The 22,070-nt window shown below is 41.4% G+C and overlaps 1 protein-coding gene across 1 annotated transcript in view; it reads left to right on the top strand.

The window, feature by feature from the left end:
* Window positions 1-22,070, top strand: part of LOC140198399 (high affinity cGMP-specific 3',5'-cyclic phosphodiesterase 9A) — a 99,589-nt gene that overhangs the window by 60,868 nt on the left and 16,651 nt on the right. The window contains exons 11-13 of the mRNA XM_072259492.1: window positions 3,682-3,774; window positions 6,182-6,249; window positions 11,822-11,924. Coding sequence (XP_072115593.1) covers window positions 3,682-3,774; window positions 6,182-6,249; window positions 11,822-11,924 — 264 coding nt within the window. The remainder of the gene's footprint in view (window positions 1-3,681; window positions 3,775-6,181; window positions 6,250-11,821; window positions 11,925-22,070) is intronic.

Below are 22,070 nucleotides of genomic sequence, written 5' to 3'. Positions count from 1 at the left end.
TGTTGAATGCTGAGCTGTAGTCAATAAACAGCAGCCTGATGTTGGTATTGTCCAGGTGATCCAAGGCTGAGTGGAGAGCCAGTGAGATTCCATCTGCTGTAGACCTATCGCGGCAATAGGCAAATTGCAGCAAGTCCAGACCCTTGCTTAGGCAGGAGTTCATTCTAGTCATGAACTACCTCTCAAAGCAATTCATCACAGTAGATGTGAATGCCACTGGGCAACAGTCATTGACACAGCTCTCTCTGCTGTTCTTGGGCACCTGGCTTGTTTGTTGTCCTTTTGAAGCAGGTGGGAAGCAGTAAGAGATTGAAAATATCCTTGAACATTCCCGCCAATTGGTCAGCACAGGTTTCCAGTGCCTGCCAAGGACACCAGCACTGCCTGATACCTTGCAAGGGCTCACCCTCTTGGAAGATGTTCTGACATCGGACTCCGAGACAGAGATCACAAGGTCACCAGATGCTACAGGGATCCACACAGGTGTAATTTTATTCTCCCTTTCAAAGCATGCACTAAAGGCATTGAGCTCATCTGGGAGTGCAGCCTTACAGCTATTCATGATGTTAGGTTTTGCCTTGGAGGAGGTAATGGTCTGCAAACCCTGCCAGAGTTGATGTGCATCCGATTCCGTCTCTAACTTCAATGAGAATTTTTTTTTAGCTCTTAAAATAACGTTCTGTAGGTTGTTACCAGATTTTTTTGTACTGTTCTTGTTCACCGGTCTTGAATGCCACAGATCTGGCCCTCAGCAGATTACGAATCTCCTGGTTCATCCAAGGCTTTTTATGTCTGATATGTCCCCTAAGGCTCACACTCATTCACACATGTCTTGATGAAATCAGTGACCACTGTGGCATTTTCATTCAGATTCAAAGATGAATATTGAACTGTCAAAGCTGTCCTGTAAACACTCCTCCACCTCCCTTGGCCATACCTTCTTGGTTCTCATCACTGCTGTTACGATCTTTAGTTTCTCCCTGTATGCTGGGAGTAGAAGTACAGCCGGGTGATCAGACTTTCCAAAGTGTGGGCGTGAGCTGGTACGGGAAGTGCTCTTGATGGTGGTGTAACGGTGGTCAAGTGTGTTGGCTCCTCTGGTTCCACAGGTGGTATGTTCATGTTAGTTGTTCAGAGACTTCTTCAAGCTGGCCTGGTCGAGATCCTCTGCACTGATGAGGAAGGCATCTGGGTGCACTGTTTAGTGCCTGCTGATTACAGGTCCGCCAGAGGTGGAGTGTACACGCTACCTAGAGTACAAACACACACAGTAGTTCACTCAGTGTGGAGTCACAAATCAATAGGGTGATGAAGAAGCTCTTGGTATGGGTATGCTGGATTTAAAAAGAAAAAATAGGGCACCTGGTATAAATTTGGGAGTCATTGGTACCATTGTGCAGATCATCAGTGAGGCTGGACCTGGAATATTGCATTCAATTTTGGTTGCTCTGCTATAGAAAAGATGTTATCAAACTAGAAGCTGAAGAAAAGACTTACAAGGATGTTGCAGGATCTGAGGGATTGAATTAAAGGAAGAGGTTGAACTGTTAGGATATTCCTTAGAGCACTGGAGACTGAGGGCTGATTTTGGAGAGGTATATACAATCTTGAGGAGCACTGATTGGACGAACGCATTCAATCTTTTCTCAGTGCTAGAGAATCAAGAACTGGAAGACATAGGTTTACGGTGAGAGGGGAAAGATTTAATAAGAACTTGAAGCGCAAGTGTTTTACACAAAAGGTAGTATATATGTGGAATAAGCTGTCAGAAGAAGTGGTTGATGCAGGTATAATAATTTCTAAAAGACAGTACAACTTGTACATGGATTGGGAAGGTTTAGAAGGACAGGGTCCAAACACTAGCAAATGGGGATTAGCTTGGATTGAATACCTTGTTCAGCATGTACATTTGACCAGTGGTGTTGTTTTAATGCTGTAGAACTCTATGGATTCTATTAAGCTTTTTCTTGATTATTTTTATTTATTTCACATTATAAAGCTCAGAAGCAGGCCCTTCAGCCCATTTAGTTCATGCCAAACTATTTAAACTGCTTACTCCTATTGACTTCCACCAGGACAATAGCTATCCATATGCCTACCATCCATGTACCCATCCAAACTTCTCTCAAACATTGAAATCAAGCTTGCATGCACCAATTGTGCTGGCAGCTCATTCCCCACTCTCATGACCCTCTAAGTGAAGAGGTTTCCCTTATGTTCCCCCTGAACTTTTAACCTTTCACACTTAACCAATGACCTCTGGTTGCAGTCCCACTGGAGGTCAATGGAAAAAGCTGCTTGCATCTACCCTATCTATAACCTTCTAAATTTTGTATACCTCTATAACCTCTCCCCCTAATTTTCTACATTTTTTGGAATAAAGTCCTGACTAATTCAATCTTTCCTTATAACTCAGGTCCTCCAGACCTTGCAACATCCTTGTAAATTTTCTCTGTACTCTTTTAATCGTATTTACATCTTCCCTGGAGCTAGGTGACTAAAACTGCACACAATACTCCAAATTAGGCCTCACCAATGTCTTATACAACTTCAACATAATATCCCATCTCCTGTAGTCAATGCTTTGATTTATGAAGGCCAATGTGCCAAAAGCTTTCTTTACAACCCTATCTATATGTGATGCTACTTTCAACAAATTATGCACCTGTATTCCCAGATCCCCTTGTTCTACTATACTATACATTTGCTTTTAAACAAGTTGAGAGTGTTTTTATCCAAATTTATTATTCATTTTAATAGTCTAGAAAAAAACCTTAAGTATGGTTAACTAACCATTTCTAAATATCAGAAATATTTAAAAAGAACAGTGAGTTGTCAGGCTTTGAGTTCCTGAGGTCCGCTCATTGTCACAGATTATTGTACCTTGTGAGTAAGATGTTAGGTAGCTGAGCAATTGCCAGTGGTTTTGTCACTGTATAAAGGCAGGGAAACTGGTTGCTATGGGTCAAAATCTGCTTGAGTTCAATTCATTAATAATAATCTTTTTAGAGTAACTAATTATTATGTCAAGACTTCAAAATTCTCTGCTTTATTAATTTGTCAAGCAGCCAGTCTAAAATACCAAAGTCATATGATTCAGAAAATGTTGCAACTGAGTTATTATACCTCTAGAAAGCTTTAAAATGACTCAGACTTTGGGCAAAATAAAGTTACTGTTAAATATCATTAACATGAGAAAGTCTTTAGATGCTGGAAATCCAAAGCAACACACAGAAAATGCTGGAGAAACTCAGCAGGTCCAGCAGCATCTATGGAAATGAATAAACAGTCGACATTTCAAGTCAAGTCCTGAAAAAGGGTCTTGGCCCAAAATGTCAACTATTTACTCTTTTTCATAGATGCTGCCTGACCTGCTGAGTTCCTCCAGTGTTTTGTGTGTGTCGCTCTTAAATATCATTGTGGTTTTGAATTTTTCAAGTGAAAATCTGACTGTGAAGTTGAAAAGTTAAGTAATACCGTCTACTGAATAACTTTCTCACCGTATTGTATTTCTCTGGCTTGTGTATCATGTAGACAACCGGACACAACATCCATGGCCAATCCCAACCAACAGAGGGGCTTCAGTATCTACTGATAATAAAATTCCCTCTTTCTTTGAACAGATATTAATATGAAAGGATTTATGCCGTATTAAATATCTGCTTGCTTGTTCCCATTTAGATCAATGCTCGTACAGAACTGGCACTGAGATACAATGACATCTCTCCACTGGAGAACCACCACTGCTCCGTGGCCTTTAAGATCTTGGAAAAGGTAACTTCAGTGATAAACACAGAGAATGACATTGGTTAAAATTGAAATGTGCACATTAAGCTAACATCAGTGTTCACTTTAGAACACCTTTCACCTTCGAGATCTATTTCCCTCAGTTTAATGTGGTTGCAGATTTCTTCTGGTGACCTTCAGTGAAGAGAAAGAACTGCAGCTGCCCAATGTCTTTGGATAGGTGTTCAAATGCCTCAGCATTTGGTTAGTGTCAAGATGGCAGATACACGTAACGTAGTCTCCCTGACTTTGATATGGTTGCTTTAACTTTGTTCCACTTTAAATATCAGATCCTGTGCCTCCAGTGAAATGTTGTGTCTTCAAGCCAATGCCTCCAGCTTCTACTCATTGAGGAAGTCTTGCAGCTTGCACTCATGTAGTTTACTGCTCACAAACTCCTGAGACATTTACTGTTTTGCTTTATTCCATCTTTTATTTATTTTATTTGGAGATACAGCAAAGAATCGGCCCTTCTGGCCCTTCGATACCCAGCAACCCCTATTTACCCTTATTTAATGACGGGACAATTTACAATGATCAGTTAACCTATTACTCAGTATGTCCTTGGACTGTGGGAGGAAATCCATGGACTACACGAGGAGGACGTACAGATTGAACTCGGATGTCCCCAGCTATAATAACGTCACACCAATCACTATGATACGTGGCGCTCAGATAAAAAAATCTTCAGATTAAAAGCAAGTGCCATTTAGAAATAGAAATAAAATAGAATAAAAGTACAATCAACAGTTGGAACATTTCCCTGTAACTTCTGAGATTCTTAAGCAGATTAGGTAAATATAAATAACTAGAGATAAGGAATTCAGAGTGTAAAGGGTATTGATCCATAGACCTTCTATTATCTAATTGAATGACCTACACTTCGATTTAACATGTTTGTTCTTTTACTATTCATCATCATCATGTGCCCTGTCATGTGACATGGGTGGTCATGGTCTTTCTATGACCATTGTTGCTCTGGGCACATTTTTGTACAGAGGGGGTTTGCCATTGCCTTCTTCTGAGCCGCGTCTTTACAAGATGGGTGACCCCAGCCATTATCAATACTCTTCAGAGATTGTCTGCCTTGCGTCAGTAGTCGCATAACCAGTTCTTGTGATATGCACCAGCTGTTCATACAACCATCAACCACCTGCTCCCATAGCTTCATGTGTCCTTGATCCAGTGTGGTGGTGGGGGGGCTAAGCAGATGCTACACCTTGCCCAAGGGTGACCTGCAGACTAGCGGAGGAGAGGAGTGCCTTGTACCTCCTTTGGTAGAGACGTCTCTCCATCCCGCCACCCACTTTTTGATTATTTTACTATGGGAACACTTAAAAAATAGGAGCAGGAACAAATGACTCGGCCCCTCAAGCTTGCTGTTCAAGATGATTCTAGTTTACTTGCCCCATGTCTCATGTTCTCCTCTGTGCAAGTTCCCAGGAGTCTCTGTTCTGTGATTCTTAAAAAATATATATCTACTTCCTCTTTAATTATCACCAGTGTAGAAAATTCCAGGGATTCATCATCCTCTGCAGGAAGAGTCTGTTCGGTGTCAACATCTACTTCCTGAGGGGAATATCTGACCCTTCTTTAGGATTCCGAGAAACAGATATTTGATTGGGTGATGGGTGATTTCATAAAACAATGAATTGTATTGAATAATAAACACAATAACAACAAGGAGCTGTAAACTTGTCCGTTTTCCTTCATCTTGTACAGATCATTGCTTGTAGCTATTTAAGTCATGATCTGATGGTGTCAGTTATAATGTTTTTTTCTCGTGTGAAATCATGACCTAGATTGTGCATCGAAGAACAGAAATTCACAGAGGGTAGGATCATGACACAATGCATGATCCAGGTCAACTTAGCCAGCTTTTAGATTGCTTGACAGTGGTAACATTTATTTCAGAGTATTCCTCCTGTTCAGGTTGAGCTAAAATTGAATTTAATTTCAAAGAATAAGATTTCAAGATTTTCACTTTCATTTTGAGAATTGTTTTCTTCAAATATATTAATTATGATGGCCTTATTTTATAATTTCACCTACTTTTACCAAACTTTTGGGATGGTAATCCATTAAAATTGTTTAAAAAGAAGATTTTGTGGATCTTAGTGCTCCATTCATATCTATTAGCATTTTGGAGTTCCTGTCCTGTGATTTGCTTTACTTTTTAATGATATCTACAAATCATGCACTTTGTCAGTAATCGTTTAGAGTAGGGGTTCCCAACCTTTTTTTAATGCCACGGACCAATACCATTAAGCAAGGTGTCTGTGGACCCCAGGTTGGGAACCCTTGTGTTAGTGAATTCAGTCATGATTGATAATCAGGAAACACAGGAGACATCCAGATGCTTTTATTTTCTTTTCACTTTTCCTGACACCCTCAGCCTGAAAACAACATATTCCGAAACCTAACAACTGAGCAGTACAAGAGAATTCGGGAAGGAATGATAAAGTGAGTAATCCGAATTTCCTTTTGAGATTCCTTTCTAATTCTTCATCTGACTTATTTATAATGGGAAGAGCTGGAAAATGTTCAAAATGCATTTATTATTTAAGTATGTATAAATTATACAACCTTGAAATTTGACTGCCTACAAGAAGCCCGAAAGAACCCAATTTAAAAAACAACCAACACCCACTATGCAGAGAGAAAAAACAATAAATTATGCAAACAGTAAACCGAAGCAACAGCATTCAGACAAAGGTCTGGACCCGAAGTCCGGAGCAGGCCCATAGCTTCAGCCTCAGTTCATCACAAAGTAGAGCAAATTGTTACTGAGCTCGCAGCCCGGAGCCTTAGGTTTCTGCAGTTATAAAGATTAGCACTGAGCACAATAACATAGAGACAGTATGCAACTGCCTCTCAGTGCCAAGCACCAGGGTTCAATTCTAGCCTAGGGTGACATCTGCTTTGAGTTTGCACATTCTCCCTGTGCGGGTTTTCTCCGGGTGGTCTAACTTCCTCCAACATCCCAAAGATATGTGAGTTGTCAGGTTAGCTGGCCCCTGTAAATGTCCTTTTGTGAGTGGTAGAACCTGAAGGGAGTTGATCAGAATGTAGGTAGAACAAAGTTAGATTAATGTAAATTTCTTTATTCCATTGAAACACAGCGTGGAATAGGACCTTCTGGCCCTTCGAGCTGCACTGCCCAGTAACCCCCAATTTGACCTTAGCCTAATCATGGGACAATTCACAATGGTCAATCAACCTACTATCCGGTACATCTTTCAACTGTGGGAGGAAACTGGAGCACCCGGAGGAAACCCACCCATTCCATGGGGACAGGTGTCCCCAACTTGGGGTCTATGGACTCCTTGGTTAATGACAGAGCTCCAGAGCATTTCAAAAAAGTTGGGAACCCCTGCATGGGGAGGACATACAGACTCCTTACAGATGACGTCGGAATTGAACTCCGGACACAGATGCCCCGAGCTGTAGTAGTGTCGCGCTAACCATTACTCTACCGTGTGTTGATCAGAGTGTAGGGAGAATAAAGCCATTTAATGTAAATATGAGATTGATGTCCAGCATGGACTTGATGCGTCAAAGAGCCAGTTTCCACACTCTGTCTCTCAGTGACTAACAGTATTTTGTAGTCAAGGAAGAAGCAGCTTGATAATCACTAAGTGCAAGTATAATCTTTGCAAGGCTGTTCCTGTGCGCTGCACAAGATGTGGCATTCTGCCATTTCAGCAATTATTTTCTGTTCAAATTCAATAAAGCACAACAGAGTTGCACAGTTCCAGTAAAATCTGCATCAACGGATATAAGATACTGTCTGGTGTGATTTGACAGTACCTGCTTAGATGTACAAATTTCAGAGGCATTTATTTTTATATTTGAAATAGAACAATAAAGGATTCATAGGCTGGAGGAACTGCAATCTGTGTATGCATTGTTAAGTTGTTTAGTTGCATTCAGAATCAGAATCAAATCAGGTTTAATATCATTGGCATAAGTCATGAATTTTGTTGTTACATGGCAACAGTACATTACAATACACAATAATAAAAAGTGAATTACAGTAAGAAGTGTGTGTATGTATATATATAATATAAAAAAAGTTAAATTAAATAAGTTGTGCAAAGAAGTACTGAGGTAGTGTTCATGGATTCAATGTGTATTCAGAAATCTGATAGCAGAGGAGAAGAAGCTGTTCCTGAAACATTGAGTGTGTGTCTTCAGTCTCCTGTACCTCCTCCCTGATGGTAGCAGAATTCATTTGATTGGTAACCAATTGCGCTAAATCATGACTTATTTTGTTTGTGCACCAGGTACAGTATTTCTAATGCAAAGTCCATATCTGTCTCTCAAGATTCGTGTTTTTTTAAATTTATGGAATGTGGATGTTGCTGCTAATTTATTGCCCATGACTAATTGCGCCTGAACTGAGGCAGCTAAGGGCTAACTGCATTGGTGCAACTGAATTCTCATGTAGGCTAGATGAGAGGAGATTACAGATTGTGTTGGGCATGTGGCCAAGTGGTTAAGGCATTCGTCTAGTGATCTGAAGGTTGCTAGTTCAAGCCTCAGCTGTGGCTGCATCTTTCTGTCCTTGAGCAAGGCACTTAACCACACATTGCTCGAGTGTCTGTGCGGGGAGTGGCGCCCCACACAGACTTCCAATCTGTGCCTCGTAAGGCATGAAAATGCCTGACGCAGGCCTCTCATGGTCTGAGTTGGCATTCCCTCCCTTCTCTAAAGAAAATTAAATAGTAAGCTTTCATGAGGAGTTTCTCTGAATAATAATCCAGAGGTTTTGTTGTATAATTCAGATGAAAAGGTGCAGAGAAATAACTAAAATGCTTCACTTCACAAAAAAAATGCGCCTACTCCCAGGCATGGAAACTTAACATACACCAACACTGCTTTAATGAAATAAATAGTTAGTAACTCCTTCCAGAATCTATTGAAGATGTAAAAAGTTCCAATTAGAGCGGGAATAGATATTATTGTTTTCAGTACTGGGAGAGACTAGGACCTGAGGGCACAGCCTAAGGATACAAGAATGTCCCTTTCGAACGGAGATGAGGAGGAATTCTTTAACTGGAGGCTCGTGAATCTTTGGATGTGGAGGCTAAGTTATTGGGTATATTTAAAAAAGAGATTAATGGGTTTTTGGTTAGTCAAGGTGTCAAATATTTTCAGAAGAAGGTAGGAGAATGGGGTTGGGAGGATTAATAAATCAGTCGTGATGGAATAGCGAAGCAGAGTTGAGGGTGAGTGGCCTAGTTCTGCTCCTATGTTTCATGGTCTTATAGCCATCTTGGGAGTGACCATTTTGTAGTTGGTTGAGAGGAGGAAGTGGTGCTGTTGAGGTCAAATAGTGAGGAAGTATTCATTGACTGTTCAGAAATCAGATAGCCGAGGGGAAGAAGCTGTTTTCAAGGTGTTGAGTGCTAGTCTTCAGGTTCTTGTACCACCAACTTTATGGCAGTAATGAGAAGAGGGAATGTGCCGGCTGGTGATGTCCTTCAGTGATGGATAGAAGAGGATGAACAGCCAGCAGTTGTGTATGTTTGGTACCAAAGACAGGTGATTCCGCCAACAAGAATTTTGGGAGTTAGGTAGCTGTTTAAAGAATAGGACATCAAAGATTGCCATCTCTGAATTACTTCTGGTCCTACAAGACAATGAGTATGAGAACAGAAGGATAAGTCAGATGAGTCTGTGACTGAAAGGATAGTGCATGTCAATTATGAGCTTGTGAAGATTGTGAATCATTGGGATCATATCTGGGGAAGGTGGGATCTGAACAAGAGGGACAGGTTGCCCTTAAGTTGTAACAGGACCAACGTTTTAGTTAGGGACATTTGTCAATGCTGCTGGGGAAGGATTAAATTGAGCTGACTGGGGAAATGGGCTGAGAAGAGATGTGAAGATTGGAGGTATGGTTACCTATGGAAGGTAAAGTTATTAAGTCCACTTGGCAGAGTGGGCAAATGCAAATGAAAAGAATACAACCCTAATTGTATCTATTTTAAGGCAAGAAGTATAACTAGTAAGATATATAAGCTGGAAACTTTAATTAACACATGGGATTAACAGCCACTTACTGTCAACACTGTGATGTGGGTGGATTACAGACAGGACTGGCAACTCAGTACCCGATGTCTGGAATTTTCCGGTGAGATAGTGGGAGATGTGAAAGAGGAGGTGATGTTACACTGTTAGTTCAAGAATATATTACTGCAATATTGAGGGCAGACAACCTAGAAAGTTCTTCAAATTAGGTCAGATAGGTAGAGATTGGAAATAAAAAGATAGGCATCACTTTGGTTGGGATGTATTATAGACCACTGAACAGTCAGCAGTCTTATGCATACATATATAGCTAGGGAGCCTACACAATACTTTATTAATTTTATGTTTTGCACCGTACTGCTGCTGCTGCTGCAAAGAAGTCATGACATATGTGAGTGATGATAAACCTGATTCTGATATGGGTCTCTATTGTGGGCTGAGAGTGGGAAGGGGGCAGGGAGAGGGGAATCATGGTTGGGAAGAGAGGAAGGGAGAGGGGAGGGAGCGGGAAGCACTGGAGAGACATTCTGTAATGATCAATAAACCAATTGTTTGGAATCAAGTGACCTTGCCCGGTGTCTCAGGGCTGGGTGCGTCTGCACCTGCGTTACCCCTGCCCCTGGCACTCCTGCTGTGCCACCTGTCCCACACTCCTCTCATGGGTCTCCACCCTCACCATTCCCAACATCGTTTGTTCCTGCCATACTTACAACCTTGCACTCCGATTAACGTTGACAAATACATTTCTGTGCAAAAGTCTTAGGAACCCTTCTTCAGGACTGAGAAGGAAGAGGGAAGACATCAGAGCCAGGGTGCATAAGACTTTTGCACAGTATTGTATATAGGCAAATAAGAAAGAGAATGAATGATAAAAGGAGTTTAATAGTACTATTGGACTTCAATTTCCCAAATATTAACTGGGATTGTCTTAGCGTAAAAAGCCTCAGACAGGGAGGAATCTTTGATGTGTGTCCAGGGGGTCTTTATGACATAATACGTAGCTAGGTCCTCAAGAGAAGAACACAGTTCGGGTTGATAGGGCGGAGTGCAGGAAACCTTTCCCTGTATTGGAGGTGAATGAAACACAATGACGTAGGTTTAGGAAAAGTGGTAAGAGATTGAGGGGATCTGAGGGAGACCATTTTCATTCAGAGTGGTGAGTGCATGGAATGTAGTGCTGCAAGATTGGTGAACACAGAGTTGCTGACAGCAGTTGAGATCTATCCAGATAAGCACTTGAATAAACAAGGCATAGAAGGCAATGGGCCAGGTGCTGGAAGAGGGGTTTCATACAAGTAGGCGCCTGCTGGTCAGCATGGATGTGGCGGGTGAATGGCCCATTTCCATGCTGCATGACAGTATAGCTCTGTGACACTAAATGTTTGAATGAGAAACTACCTTTTACTACACTGTATACATCAGCATTGGTGATGATCAACATGCCTGTCCCCAAGGCAAATCAGCATGTCATACAGTAGGTGTCACACCTTTTGCTTGAGGTCACCAAGATTTGTTACTGTACTTAGGTAATTGCTCCTGACATAAAGAAGGAAGGTTATCACTGCTGTTAGCCTCCAACTTGATGGCACGAATATCTATTTCTCCTTCTAGTAAACAAATCTCCACCCCCACCTTTCTCTATTCCCCACTCTGACCTTTTACCTCTTCTCACCTGCCTGTTACTTCCCTCTGGGTCCCCTCCTCCTTCCCTTTCTCTTATAGTCCACTCTTCTTTCCTATCAGATTCTTTCCTCTCCAGCCCTTTTATCTTTCTCACCCACCTGGCTTCACCTATCACCTTCCAGCTAGTCACCTTCCCCTCCCCCTTACTTGTTATTCTGATGTCTTCCCTCTTCCTCCTCAGTCCTGAAGAAGGGTCCCGGGCTGAAACGTTGACTGTTTATTCATGTCCAGAGATGCTGCCTGACCTGCTGAGTTCCTCCAGTATTTTGTGTGTGTTGCTTATGTCCATGAGTTGTCAACATTGCTTTTTTTTTAGATGCGTTCTGGCCACAGATATGGCTCGCCACAATGAGATTCTGAATCAGTTCCGATCCATTTTGCCGGTGTTTGATTTTAACAACAAAGATCATAAGGATATTGTGAGTACCACAGTCTTTATCCTCACTCTCAGAGCTGCTACGTACAAGTGTTAAATGAGTGACCTCAGTTGAAGATACTTGAGGGCTGATAACTTAATGATACTTTCTTAGTTCCTAGAATTGATTCCTAAACCAAGAGTCCAAGTCCTCGTTCTGCCCCATACTAGGTTCCCAGGTTTGATGCAATGTTTAAGATGAGCAGCTGTAATACAGATGTTAATACTTTGTACTTAATTTGAGTATCTCTCCAAACCGCTTGTATTGGCCCACCATCCCCATGACAATAAAACACAAAATTCATCATTATCATTATGTGTTGTGTCATATAACATGGGTGATCATGGTCTCATGACCAAAATTGTTCTTGGCAAACTCTTCTACAGGAATGGTTTGCCATTGCCTTCTTCTGGGCAGAGTCTTTACAAGACGGGTGACTCAAGACATTATCAATATTCTTCAGAGATTATCTGCCTGTCGTCAGTGGTCGCATAACCAGGACTAGTGATATACACCAGCTGCTCATACGACCATCGACCACCTGCTCCCATGGCTTCATGTGACCCTGATCTGCTGGGGGTGCTACACCTTGCCCAAAGGTGATCTGTAGACTAGTGGAGGGAAGGAGCACCTTACACTTCCTTTGATAGAGACATATCTCCATCCCATCACCTGAAAGCATGATATTGGCTGAGAGAATGATGTTATATTTGTTGACATAAGTGGTATCATCACCTTATTCCATGACATCATGGACTCTAATCAACCTGGTACTAAGATATTCATCACAAGTCAGTGAAACTAGAGGTGCCACAATGGTGCTGCATCACAACAGTAGTGACCCAGGTTCATTTCTGACCTTAAGTGCTGACTACGTGGAGTGCGCATGTTTTTTTTGTTTCAATTTCTAGTTCAGGTATCATTTAACCATATATGAATACCCATGAATACAGCTAAATTAAACAGTGTTAATTTGGGAGCAAGATACAAAACATAATACCAACAGTCATACACAGCACAAAGCACATGTAGCACATTAGATAGCAGTGAACATATCCCAAGTCCCCGAGTGACATGCCCCATAAGTTGAGGATGTATGGGTGTTGTCAGCAAGAACAAGCAGTTCACAGAAGTCCACAGACAAATGTACGCACGTGCACATGCTTGCAATGGAGCTTCTCTTCCCGGGAGTGAGCACGAATGGGAGGGGTCTGCCCCCAACCCAGCAAGGATGCCATGCCACATTGCCTCCAATGTCTCCCCTCCTGGACTGCTGCAACAAGCAACACCGAGGCATGAGGCCGAGTCCTCACTACAACTGAGGCCGCGCAGCTCTCCCTTCAATCTCGCTGTTGGCTTGAGTTTCAGTTTCTTTCTACGTCCCAAAGCGATGCAGACTGATTGGTTAATTGGCCACTTTTGATTGCTTCTAAAGTGTAGATGAGTAGTAGAATCTAGGGGTTAGTTGATGGGAGTGTGGTAAGAACAAAATGGTATTAGTGTAAATGGGTTCTGATAGCTAGCATGGACTTATGGACTGAATGGCCTGTCTCCCTGCTGTATGACTTTGTGCAATTGTGTGTGCTGTACAGTAACATCAGCTCTCAGTATTCCTCTGAAACTCCAGTGGAATACATTCTCAGAGGCAGAGTATGATGTATGTCTTGTGTTATTTATTTCTGACAGACCTTTTTGATGAATTTAAGCTGCTCTTTGGGAGCTGATTTCCCACAATATTTTTTAATCCTAATTTAAGAGTGAAAGGCATAAAAACAATTAAAAATATCTAAATGAAGTGGCTATTCCATAGTACAGCTGAAATACACTCAGTGGCCACTTTATTAAAAACCTCCTGTAACTGAGTTTGCTGTCTTCTGCTGCTGTAGCCCATCCACTTCAAGGTTCAATGTGTTGTGCATTCAGAGATGCTCTTCTGCACTGTTATTTCAGTTACTGTTGCCTTCCTGTCAGTTTGACGCAATCTGGCCACTCTCTTCTGACCTCTCTCATTAACAAGGTGTTTTCATCCACAATATTTTCATTCACTGGATGTTGCTTGTTTTTTGTGTCATTCTCTGTAAATTCCAGAGATTGTTGTGCATGAAGATTCCAGGAGGTCAGCAGTTTCTGAGGCATTCAAACCACCCCCTCTGGCACCAACAATTATTCCACAGTCAAAGTTACTTAAGATACATTTCTTCCCCATTCTGATGTTTGGTCTGAACAACAGCTGAACCTCTTGACCACATCTACATGCTTTTATGCCTTGAGTTGCTGCTACATGATTGGCTCATTAGATGTTTGCATCAACGAGGAGATGTACTGAAAAAGCGGCCAGTGTATGTATGTTAGTAATGCTCCAACCACACAGTTCATGTTTAGAATGAGTGTCCTCATTGATATCTGCCCTTCAATAAAACATGTTTATTAGACATATCTACTACCTAAGTGCTTTTAGCCCCAGATTCTTGGTGCTTCCATGCCTCATATCCCACACTGATTCTTCAATGTTCTGGGAAATCGTACCATCCATGGATGGCCTAATCTGCAAATGCACTATTACAATATTGCTTTCTCACAGCTCAAAGTGTCGGCTTCAATCCTAACCTCTGATGTTGTTTGTGTGGAGTTTGTGAGTTATAAAGAATAGCGTAGATGATGTTGTAGCGCAGTTAGAGATTGGCAGGTATGACATTGTGGGCATCTGAGTCATGGCTGAAAGAAGACCATAGTTGGGAGCCTAACATCCAAGCAGACACATTGTATCAAAAGGACAGGCAAGTAGGAAGAGGGGCCGTGGTGGTTTTGTTCATAAAAAATAAATCAATTTGTTATAAAGAAGTGACATAGATCGGAAGATGTAAAATTCTTGTGGGTTGAGTTAAGGAATGGAAGGAGTAAAAATGCCCCGATGGGAGTTTTACACAGGCCTCTGAACAGTAGCTAGGATGTGGGCTACAAATTACAGTGGGATATAGAAAATGCGTGTCAAAAGGACACTGTTATGATTGTCATGGGGATTTCAATATACAGGTAGATAGGGAAAATCAGGCTGAATCCCAACAGAGAGAATTTGTAGAATGCCTATAAGGTAGCTTTTTAGAGCAGCTTGTGGTTTAGCCCACGGGGGATCAGCTATTCTTGATAGGATGTTGTGCATTGAACTGGATTTAATTAGGGAGCCTAAGGTAAAGGAACCATTAGGAGACAGTTTGAGAGGGAGAAGCTAAAATTGGATACATCATTATTACAGTGGAGTAAAGGGAACTACAGAGGCATGAGAGAGGAGCTGGCCAAATTTCATTGGAAGGGGGCACTAACAGAGATGACAGCAGAACAGCAATGGCTAGAGCTTCCGTAGGCAATTAAGAAGGTGCAGGGTAGCTACATCCCAAAGATGTACCTTCCCTTTAGAAGATGTATTCTAAAGGGAAAAAATGGCAACCATGGGTGACAAGGAAAGTCAAAGACAGTATAAAAGCAAAAGAGAGGGCACATAATAGAGCAAAAAATAATGGGAAGATAAAGAATTAGGAAGCTTTTAAAACCAACAGAAGGCAACTAAAAAGAGAGAAAAGATTAAATGTAGAGGTAAGTTAGCCAATAATATCAAAGAGGATACAAAAAGTTGTTTTCATATATAAACGTATATAAAGAGTAATAGAGAGGTGAGTGTGGATATTGGACCACTGGAAAATGATGCTGGAGAGGTCGTAAAGGGGATAAAGAAATGGTGGATGAACTTAATAAGTATTTTGCATCAATCATCAAAGATGATTAGCAGCATGCCAAAAATCTGAGAGTGTGAGGGGGCAGAAGTGAGATTGGTTGCTATTACTATTACCAAGGAGAAGGTGCTTGGGAAACTGAAAGGTCTGAAGGTGGATAAATCACCTGGACCAGGTAGACTACATCCCATTGTCCTCCCCTATAGGAAATATTTCTCTCCACATCCACTCCATATCTAGGTCTACTGCCAGCCCGTTGTTTTCCCCATCTCCCAGAGCTGGGGCACAGAACCCCATAGCAACTACAGAACTTGTCATTACTGGGATAGGAAATAGTCTTTTGCACCTCAGAATCATAATCAGGTCTATTATCTCTGACATATATTATGAACTTTGTTGTTTTGTGGCAACAATACAGTGCAGTACATAAAAGATACCATAGGTTTTTAATAAGAAATGTAGACTAAATAATTCAATGGAAGTAAGGCAAAATAATGAGGTAGTGTTCATGGGTATGCTGTCCACTCAGAAATCCGATGATGGAGGAGAATACTCTGTTCCTAAAACTTAGAGTGTGCTTCTTCTGGCTCCTGTACCTCCTCCCTGATGGTAGTAATGCAAATAAGACCATTGGACCATAAGATATTGGAGCAGAATTTGGCCACTCAGCCCATTGAGTCTGCTCTGTCATTTCACCATGACTGATTCATAATCCCTCTCAACACCATTCTCCTGCCTTCTCTCCAAAACCTTTGACGCCATGGGGAGGGAGTGGGAAGGATCTGAGAGACATTCTGTAATGATGAATAAATCAAACAACCTGAGCTTACCTGATGTCTTGGGGGGTGGGGGTGGGGGTGGGGGTGTGGACTACACCTGTGAATCCTTCCCTCTCCCCCACCCACCTTCTCTGCCACTGTCCTTCAACCTCTTGTTTCATCCTCGTCATTCCCAACATCCTTTGCTCCCATCAGGTTTACAAACTCGCTCTCCACTCCACGATGATGAATACAGTAGTGTGCAAAAGTTTTAGCCACCTTGCCTAAGGCTTTTGTACAGTATTATATTTGATTTTAATAATATTAAAGAGGGTCATTCGCATATAGGAGAGCCATTACATTTATTTATGTATTCTTTTTATTTAGAGAGGCAACATGGAACAGGCCCTTCCCGCATTCCGAGACACATCACCCAGTAATCCATCTATTTAACCCTAACCTAATCACAGGACAATTTACAATGACCAAATTAGCCAGAAAAAGTAGCTCACCTGAGGACTGGGAGAAATTCAAAGTTCAGCAGAGGAGGACAAAGGGCTTAATTAGGAAGAGGAAAAAAGATTATGAGAGAAAACTGGCAGGGAACATAAAAACTGACTGTAAAAGCTTTTATAGATATGTAAAAAGGAAAAGACTGGTAAAGACAAATGTAGGTCCCCTACAGACAGAAACAGGTGAATTGATTATGGGGAGCAAGGACATGGCAGACCAATTGAATAATTACTTTGGTTCTGTCTTCACTAAGGAGGACATAAATAATCTTCCAGAAATAGTAGGGGACAGAGGGTCCAGTGAGATGGAGGAAATGAGCGAAATACGTGTTAGTAGGGAAGTGGTGTTAGGTAAATTGAAGGGATTAAAGGCAGATAAATCCCCAGGGCCAGATGGTCTGCATCCCAGAGTGCTTAAGGAAGTAGCCCAAGAAATAGTGGATGCATTAGTGATAATTTTTCAAAACTCGTTAGATTCTGGACTAGTTCCTGAGGATTGGAGGGTGGCTAATGTAACCCCACTTTTTAAAAAAGGAGGGAGAGAGAAACCGGGAAATTATAGACCGGTTAGCCTAACGTCGGTGGTGGGGAAACTGCTAGAGTCAGTTATCAAAGATGTGATAACAGCACATTTGGAAAGCGGTGAAATCATCGGACAAAGTCAGCATGGATTTGTGAAAGGAAAATCATGTCTGACGAATCTCATAGAATTTTTTGAGGATGTAACTAGTAGAGTGGATAGGGGAGAACCAGTGGATGTGGTATATTTGGATTTTCAAAAGGCTTTTGACAAGGTCCCACACAGGAGATTAGTGTGCAAACTTAAAGCACACGGTATTGGGGGTATGGTATTGATGTGGACAGAGAATTGGTTAGCAGACAGGAAGCAAAGAGTGGGAATAAACGGGACCTTTTCAGAATGGCAGGCAGTGACTAGTGGGGTACCGCAAGGCTCAGTGCTGGGACCCCAGTTGTTTACAATATATATTAATGACTTGGATGAGGGAATTAAATGCAGCATCTCCAAGTTTGCGGATGACACGAAGCTGGGCGGCAGTGTTAGCTGTGAGGAGGATGCTAAGAGGATGTAGAGTGACTTGGGTAGGTTGGGTGAGTTGGCAAATTCATGGCAGATGCAATTTAATGTGGATAAATGTGAAGTTATCCACTTTGGTGGCAAAAATAGGAAAACAGATTATTATCTGAATGGTGGCCGATTAGGAAAAGGGGAGGTGCAACGAGACCTGGGTGTCATTATACACCAGTCATTGAAAGTGGGCATGCAGGTACAGCAGGCGGTGAAAAAGGCGAATGGTATGCTGGCATTTATAGCGAGAGGATTCGAGTACAGGAGCAGGGAGGTACTACTGCAGTTGTACAAGGCCTTGGTGAGACCACACCTGGAGTATTGTGTGCAGTTTTGGTCCCCTAATCTGAGGAAAGACATCCTTGCCATAGAGGGAGTACAAAGAAGGTTCACCAGATTGATTCCTGGGATGGCAGGACTTTCATATGAAGAAAGACTGGATAAACTGGGCTTGTACTCATTGGAATTTAGAAGATTGAGGGGGGATCTGATTGAAACGTACAAAATCCTAAAGGGATTGGACAGGCTAGATGCAGGAAGATTGTTCCCGATGTTGGGGAAGTCCAGAACGAGGGGTCACTGCTTGAGGATAAAGGGGAAGCCTTTTAGGACTGAGATTAGGAAAAATTTCTTCACACAGAGAGTGGTGAATCTGTGGAATTCTCTGCCACAGGAAACAGTTGAGGCCAGTTCATTGGCTATATTTAAGAGGGAGTTAGATATGGCCCTTGTGGCTACGGGGATCAGGGGGTATGGAGGGAAGGCTGGTGCAGGGTTCTGAGTTGGATGATCAGCCATGATCATAATAAATGGCGATGCAGGCTCGAAGGGCCGAATGGCCTACTCCTGCACCTATTTTCTATGTTTCTATTAACTTACTAACTGGTACGACTGTAGATTGTGGGAGGAAACCAGAGCACCAGGAGAGAACACATGCCATCATGGGGAGAATGTAAAAAAACTCCTTACATATGGTGCCTGATTTTACTCTGATTTACCCTGATCTGTAACAGAATCATGCTAACCGCTAAGCTACTGTGGTGCCCCAATTAACTTCAAGCAACAATATACATGAAGTATATTATCCATGGATGACTTATTTTAGAAAAAAGTGCATCTGATTCAACATCTGTTTTAGTGGGATCGTTTCAAAATGAAATATTTCAGTATATTTATTTATGGGTGGCAGGGTGGGGATGCGTCTCTACCAAAGGAGATGTAAGGTGCTCCTTCCCTCTGCTAGCCTGTAGGTCACTCTTAGGCAAGATGTAACTTAGCCTTCCCCACGATCAGGTTCAGGTGAAATCATGAGAGCAGGTGGATGGTCTTATGAGCAGCTGGTGCATATTGGAAGTCCTGGTTATGTGACCACTGATGCTAGGCCAACAGTCTATAAAAAGCAACGCACACAAAATGCTCTGTACTGATGAAGGGTCTGGGCCCGAAATGCCAACAATTTACTCTTTTCCATTGATGCTGCCCGACCTGCTGAGTTCCTCCAGAATTTTGTGTGTGTTGCTTTGGATTTCCAGCATCTACAGATTTTCTCATGGTTGTGAATCTCTGAAGAGTATTGATAATGGCTGGGGTCACTCGTCTTGTAAAGCTACTTCCCAGAAGGTAATAGCAAACCACTTCTGTGGGAAGATTTGCCAAGAGCAGTCATGGTCAAGGCTATGATTGCACAAGTTATCCAACGAGACACAGAATGAATAAATGAGCATACTTAACTTTTAGAAGAGATAGGTAAAATTGACAAGGAGGATGGGCAGCCTTATAACAAAGATCATGAGACATAGGCCACTTGGCCCATTGAGTCTGCTCTGCCATTCCATCACAGCTAATCAATTATCCTTCACAACACCATTTTCCTGCTTATCCTCATAACCTTTGCTGCACTGACCAATCAAGAACCTACCTAAAGGATGGGCAAAGGCAGATGAGAGCAAGATCATTACTTGTAGCATCAGTTTGAGTAGAAAGAAAACATTGGGAGATGGAGATTGATCACTAACCTCCAAGAGTAATCAGGGGTGTGGAATAAACCAGAAATTCAAGGTGTGAGTAACAAGAGTAATTGAATAATCATACCTTAGACTTAACAAGACAAACAAGTGCTAATAACATGGAGAATTCATGGAGTCTCTAAAGAATTATTTTCTAGATCAGTACATTGAGGAATGAACAAGGGGAACATGTTACTTTTGGTTTTGTGTTGTGTAATGCAAAAAAGATTATTTAATAATCTGGTAGACAAGAAGCAGATAGGGAATAGTGATCTTAATATGGTACAATTTATTATAAGATTGGAAAGTGATTTAGTTCAATCCCAAAACTAAATCTTATATCTGTTACAAATGCAATGAAAAACTGGGAAACTGCATTAAAAGGAATGACAGCAAACCATTAATAGATATCTCACCAAAACAACATCTTCCATAAGGCTCTAATGATCAGTAATCTGATGCAAAGTTTTTCCTTCAGAATGAACATAAATTTGCATGGCTGCACCAAAATTTCAAAGCAAGGCATCGAATTTCTTTTGAAAGGGAACTGAATTGTTTTCCCCCTCAATTTTGGATCCTCTTTATCTTCAGGCTTTCTATACAAGCCATTGATTCTGATGTTATTTTAAAGAATTATTCTGCATTCCTGCTCTTCATGCTCTAAAGAAAATGACCTTGCTTCAAAACTTAGTGGCATGTATTTTATATTGAGATGGCATCTGAGAGTTATTCCGAACATTACAATACATCAACGCTCATTTGAAGCAAATATACTCAAGCATTCATGAGTATAATTCTTAATATAACTCTATAAATGAGTTTTGCTGCGTCATAATGTTTTTAAGTGCCTATTGATAAGCTTTCAAGACTTACTTTAATTATTGATTAGCCTACTTGCTGATGCCTTTATATATGAATGAATTTTAATATAGCAACTGTAAATCTATCTGCCGTTTCCTAAATACGTCATGAGTTTTTACGTACGAGCTGATTAAAATATCACAGATAAATGTAATGTGTTACATAGAAGACTATTTAATTTAGTTTCTTTTTCTCATGCTTTTTGAATTATGAATGTGTGCGAGAGAAAGAGACAAAGTCAGTTGTTTTGACTTTGGATGAAGGTTTAAAGGCAAAACATTGACTCTGTTGATATTATATAACAAATTCATATCCTTTGATCTCAATCAGCATTGAGATTGGGGAGAGAAAGGAGGAATAATAAAAGACAGATTCTTCTCATTAAATGCGGTAACAGAGAGACAGAGAAAAGTCGTGAGATGTTGCACAAACTGAAGTGAAGGAACGGAGGGAGATAAGACCAAGGAGCAGGATGAGGCCTTACAGTCTATTAAGCCTGCTCCACCATTTGATCATGGCTGATTTATTTTCCCATTCTCCTGCTTTCTCTGCATAATCTTTGACATCCCGACTAACCAGGAACCTAGCAAGCTACGGTTTAAGTATACCCAAGGATTTGGTCACCACAGCCTTCTGTGGCAATGAATTCCACAGATTCAGCACTCTTTGGCTACAGAAATTCCTCCTCATCTCTGTTCTAAAGGCGTGTCCTATTCTGAGGCCCTCTGGTCCTAGACTCACCTACTATAGGAAACATCCTCTCCACATCCACTCTTTCTAGGACTTTCAATATTCAGTAAGATCCTCTTCTCAATCTTCTAAACTTTACAGGCCCAGAGCTATAGAACGCTCCTCATATATTAACTCTTTCATTCCCAGGATCACTTCTGCAAACCTTTCTGAATCATTTCCAATGCCAGCACATCCTTTCTCAGATCAGGGGCTCAAAGTTGCAAGGAATGCTACAAATGAGGTCTGACCAATGCCTTATGAAGTCGCAGCATAACATCCTTTTTTTATATATATTCTAATCCTCTGTTAACATTACATTTGCCTTCCTTACCACCAACTAAACCTGCAAGTTAACTTCTCAGGAATCCAGCACAAGGACTCTGAACACCATTTGTATCTCTGATTTTTGAATTTTCTCCCCATTCAGAAAATGATTTATGCCAAAGAACATAGGACAATACAACA

The sequence above is a fragment of the Mobula birostris genome, chromosome 5 (assembly GCF_030028105.1).
Source record: "Mobula birostris isolate sMobBir1 chromosome 5, sMobBir1.hap1, whole genome shotgun sequence".
NCBI classification, from domain to species: domain Eukaryota; kingdom Metazoa; phylum Chordata; class Chondrichthyes; order Myliobatiformes; family Myliobatidae; genus Mobula; species Mobula birostris.
This window is presented reverse-complemented; position numbering and strand designations above follow the sequence as displayed.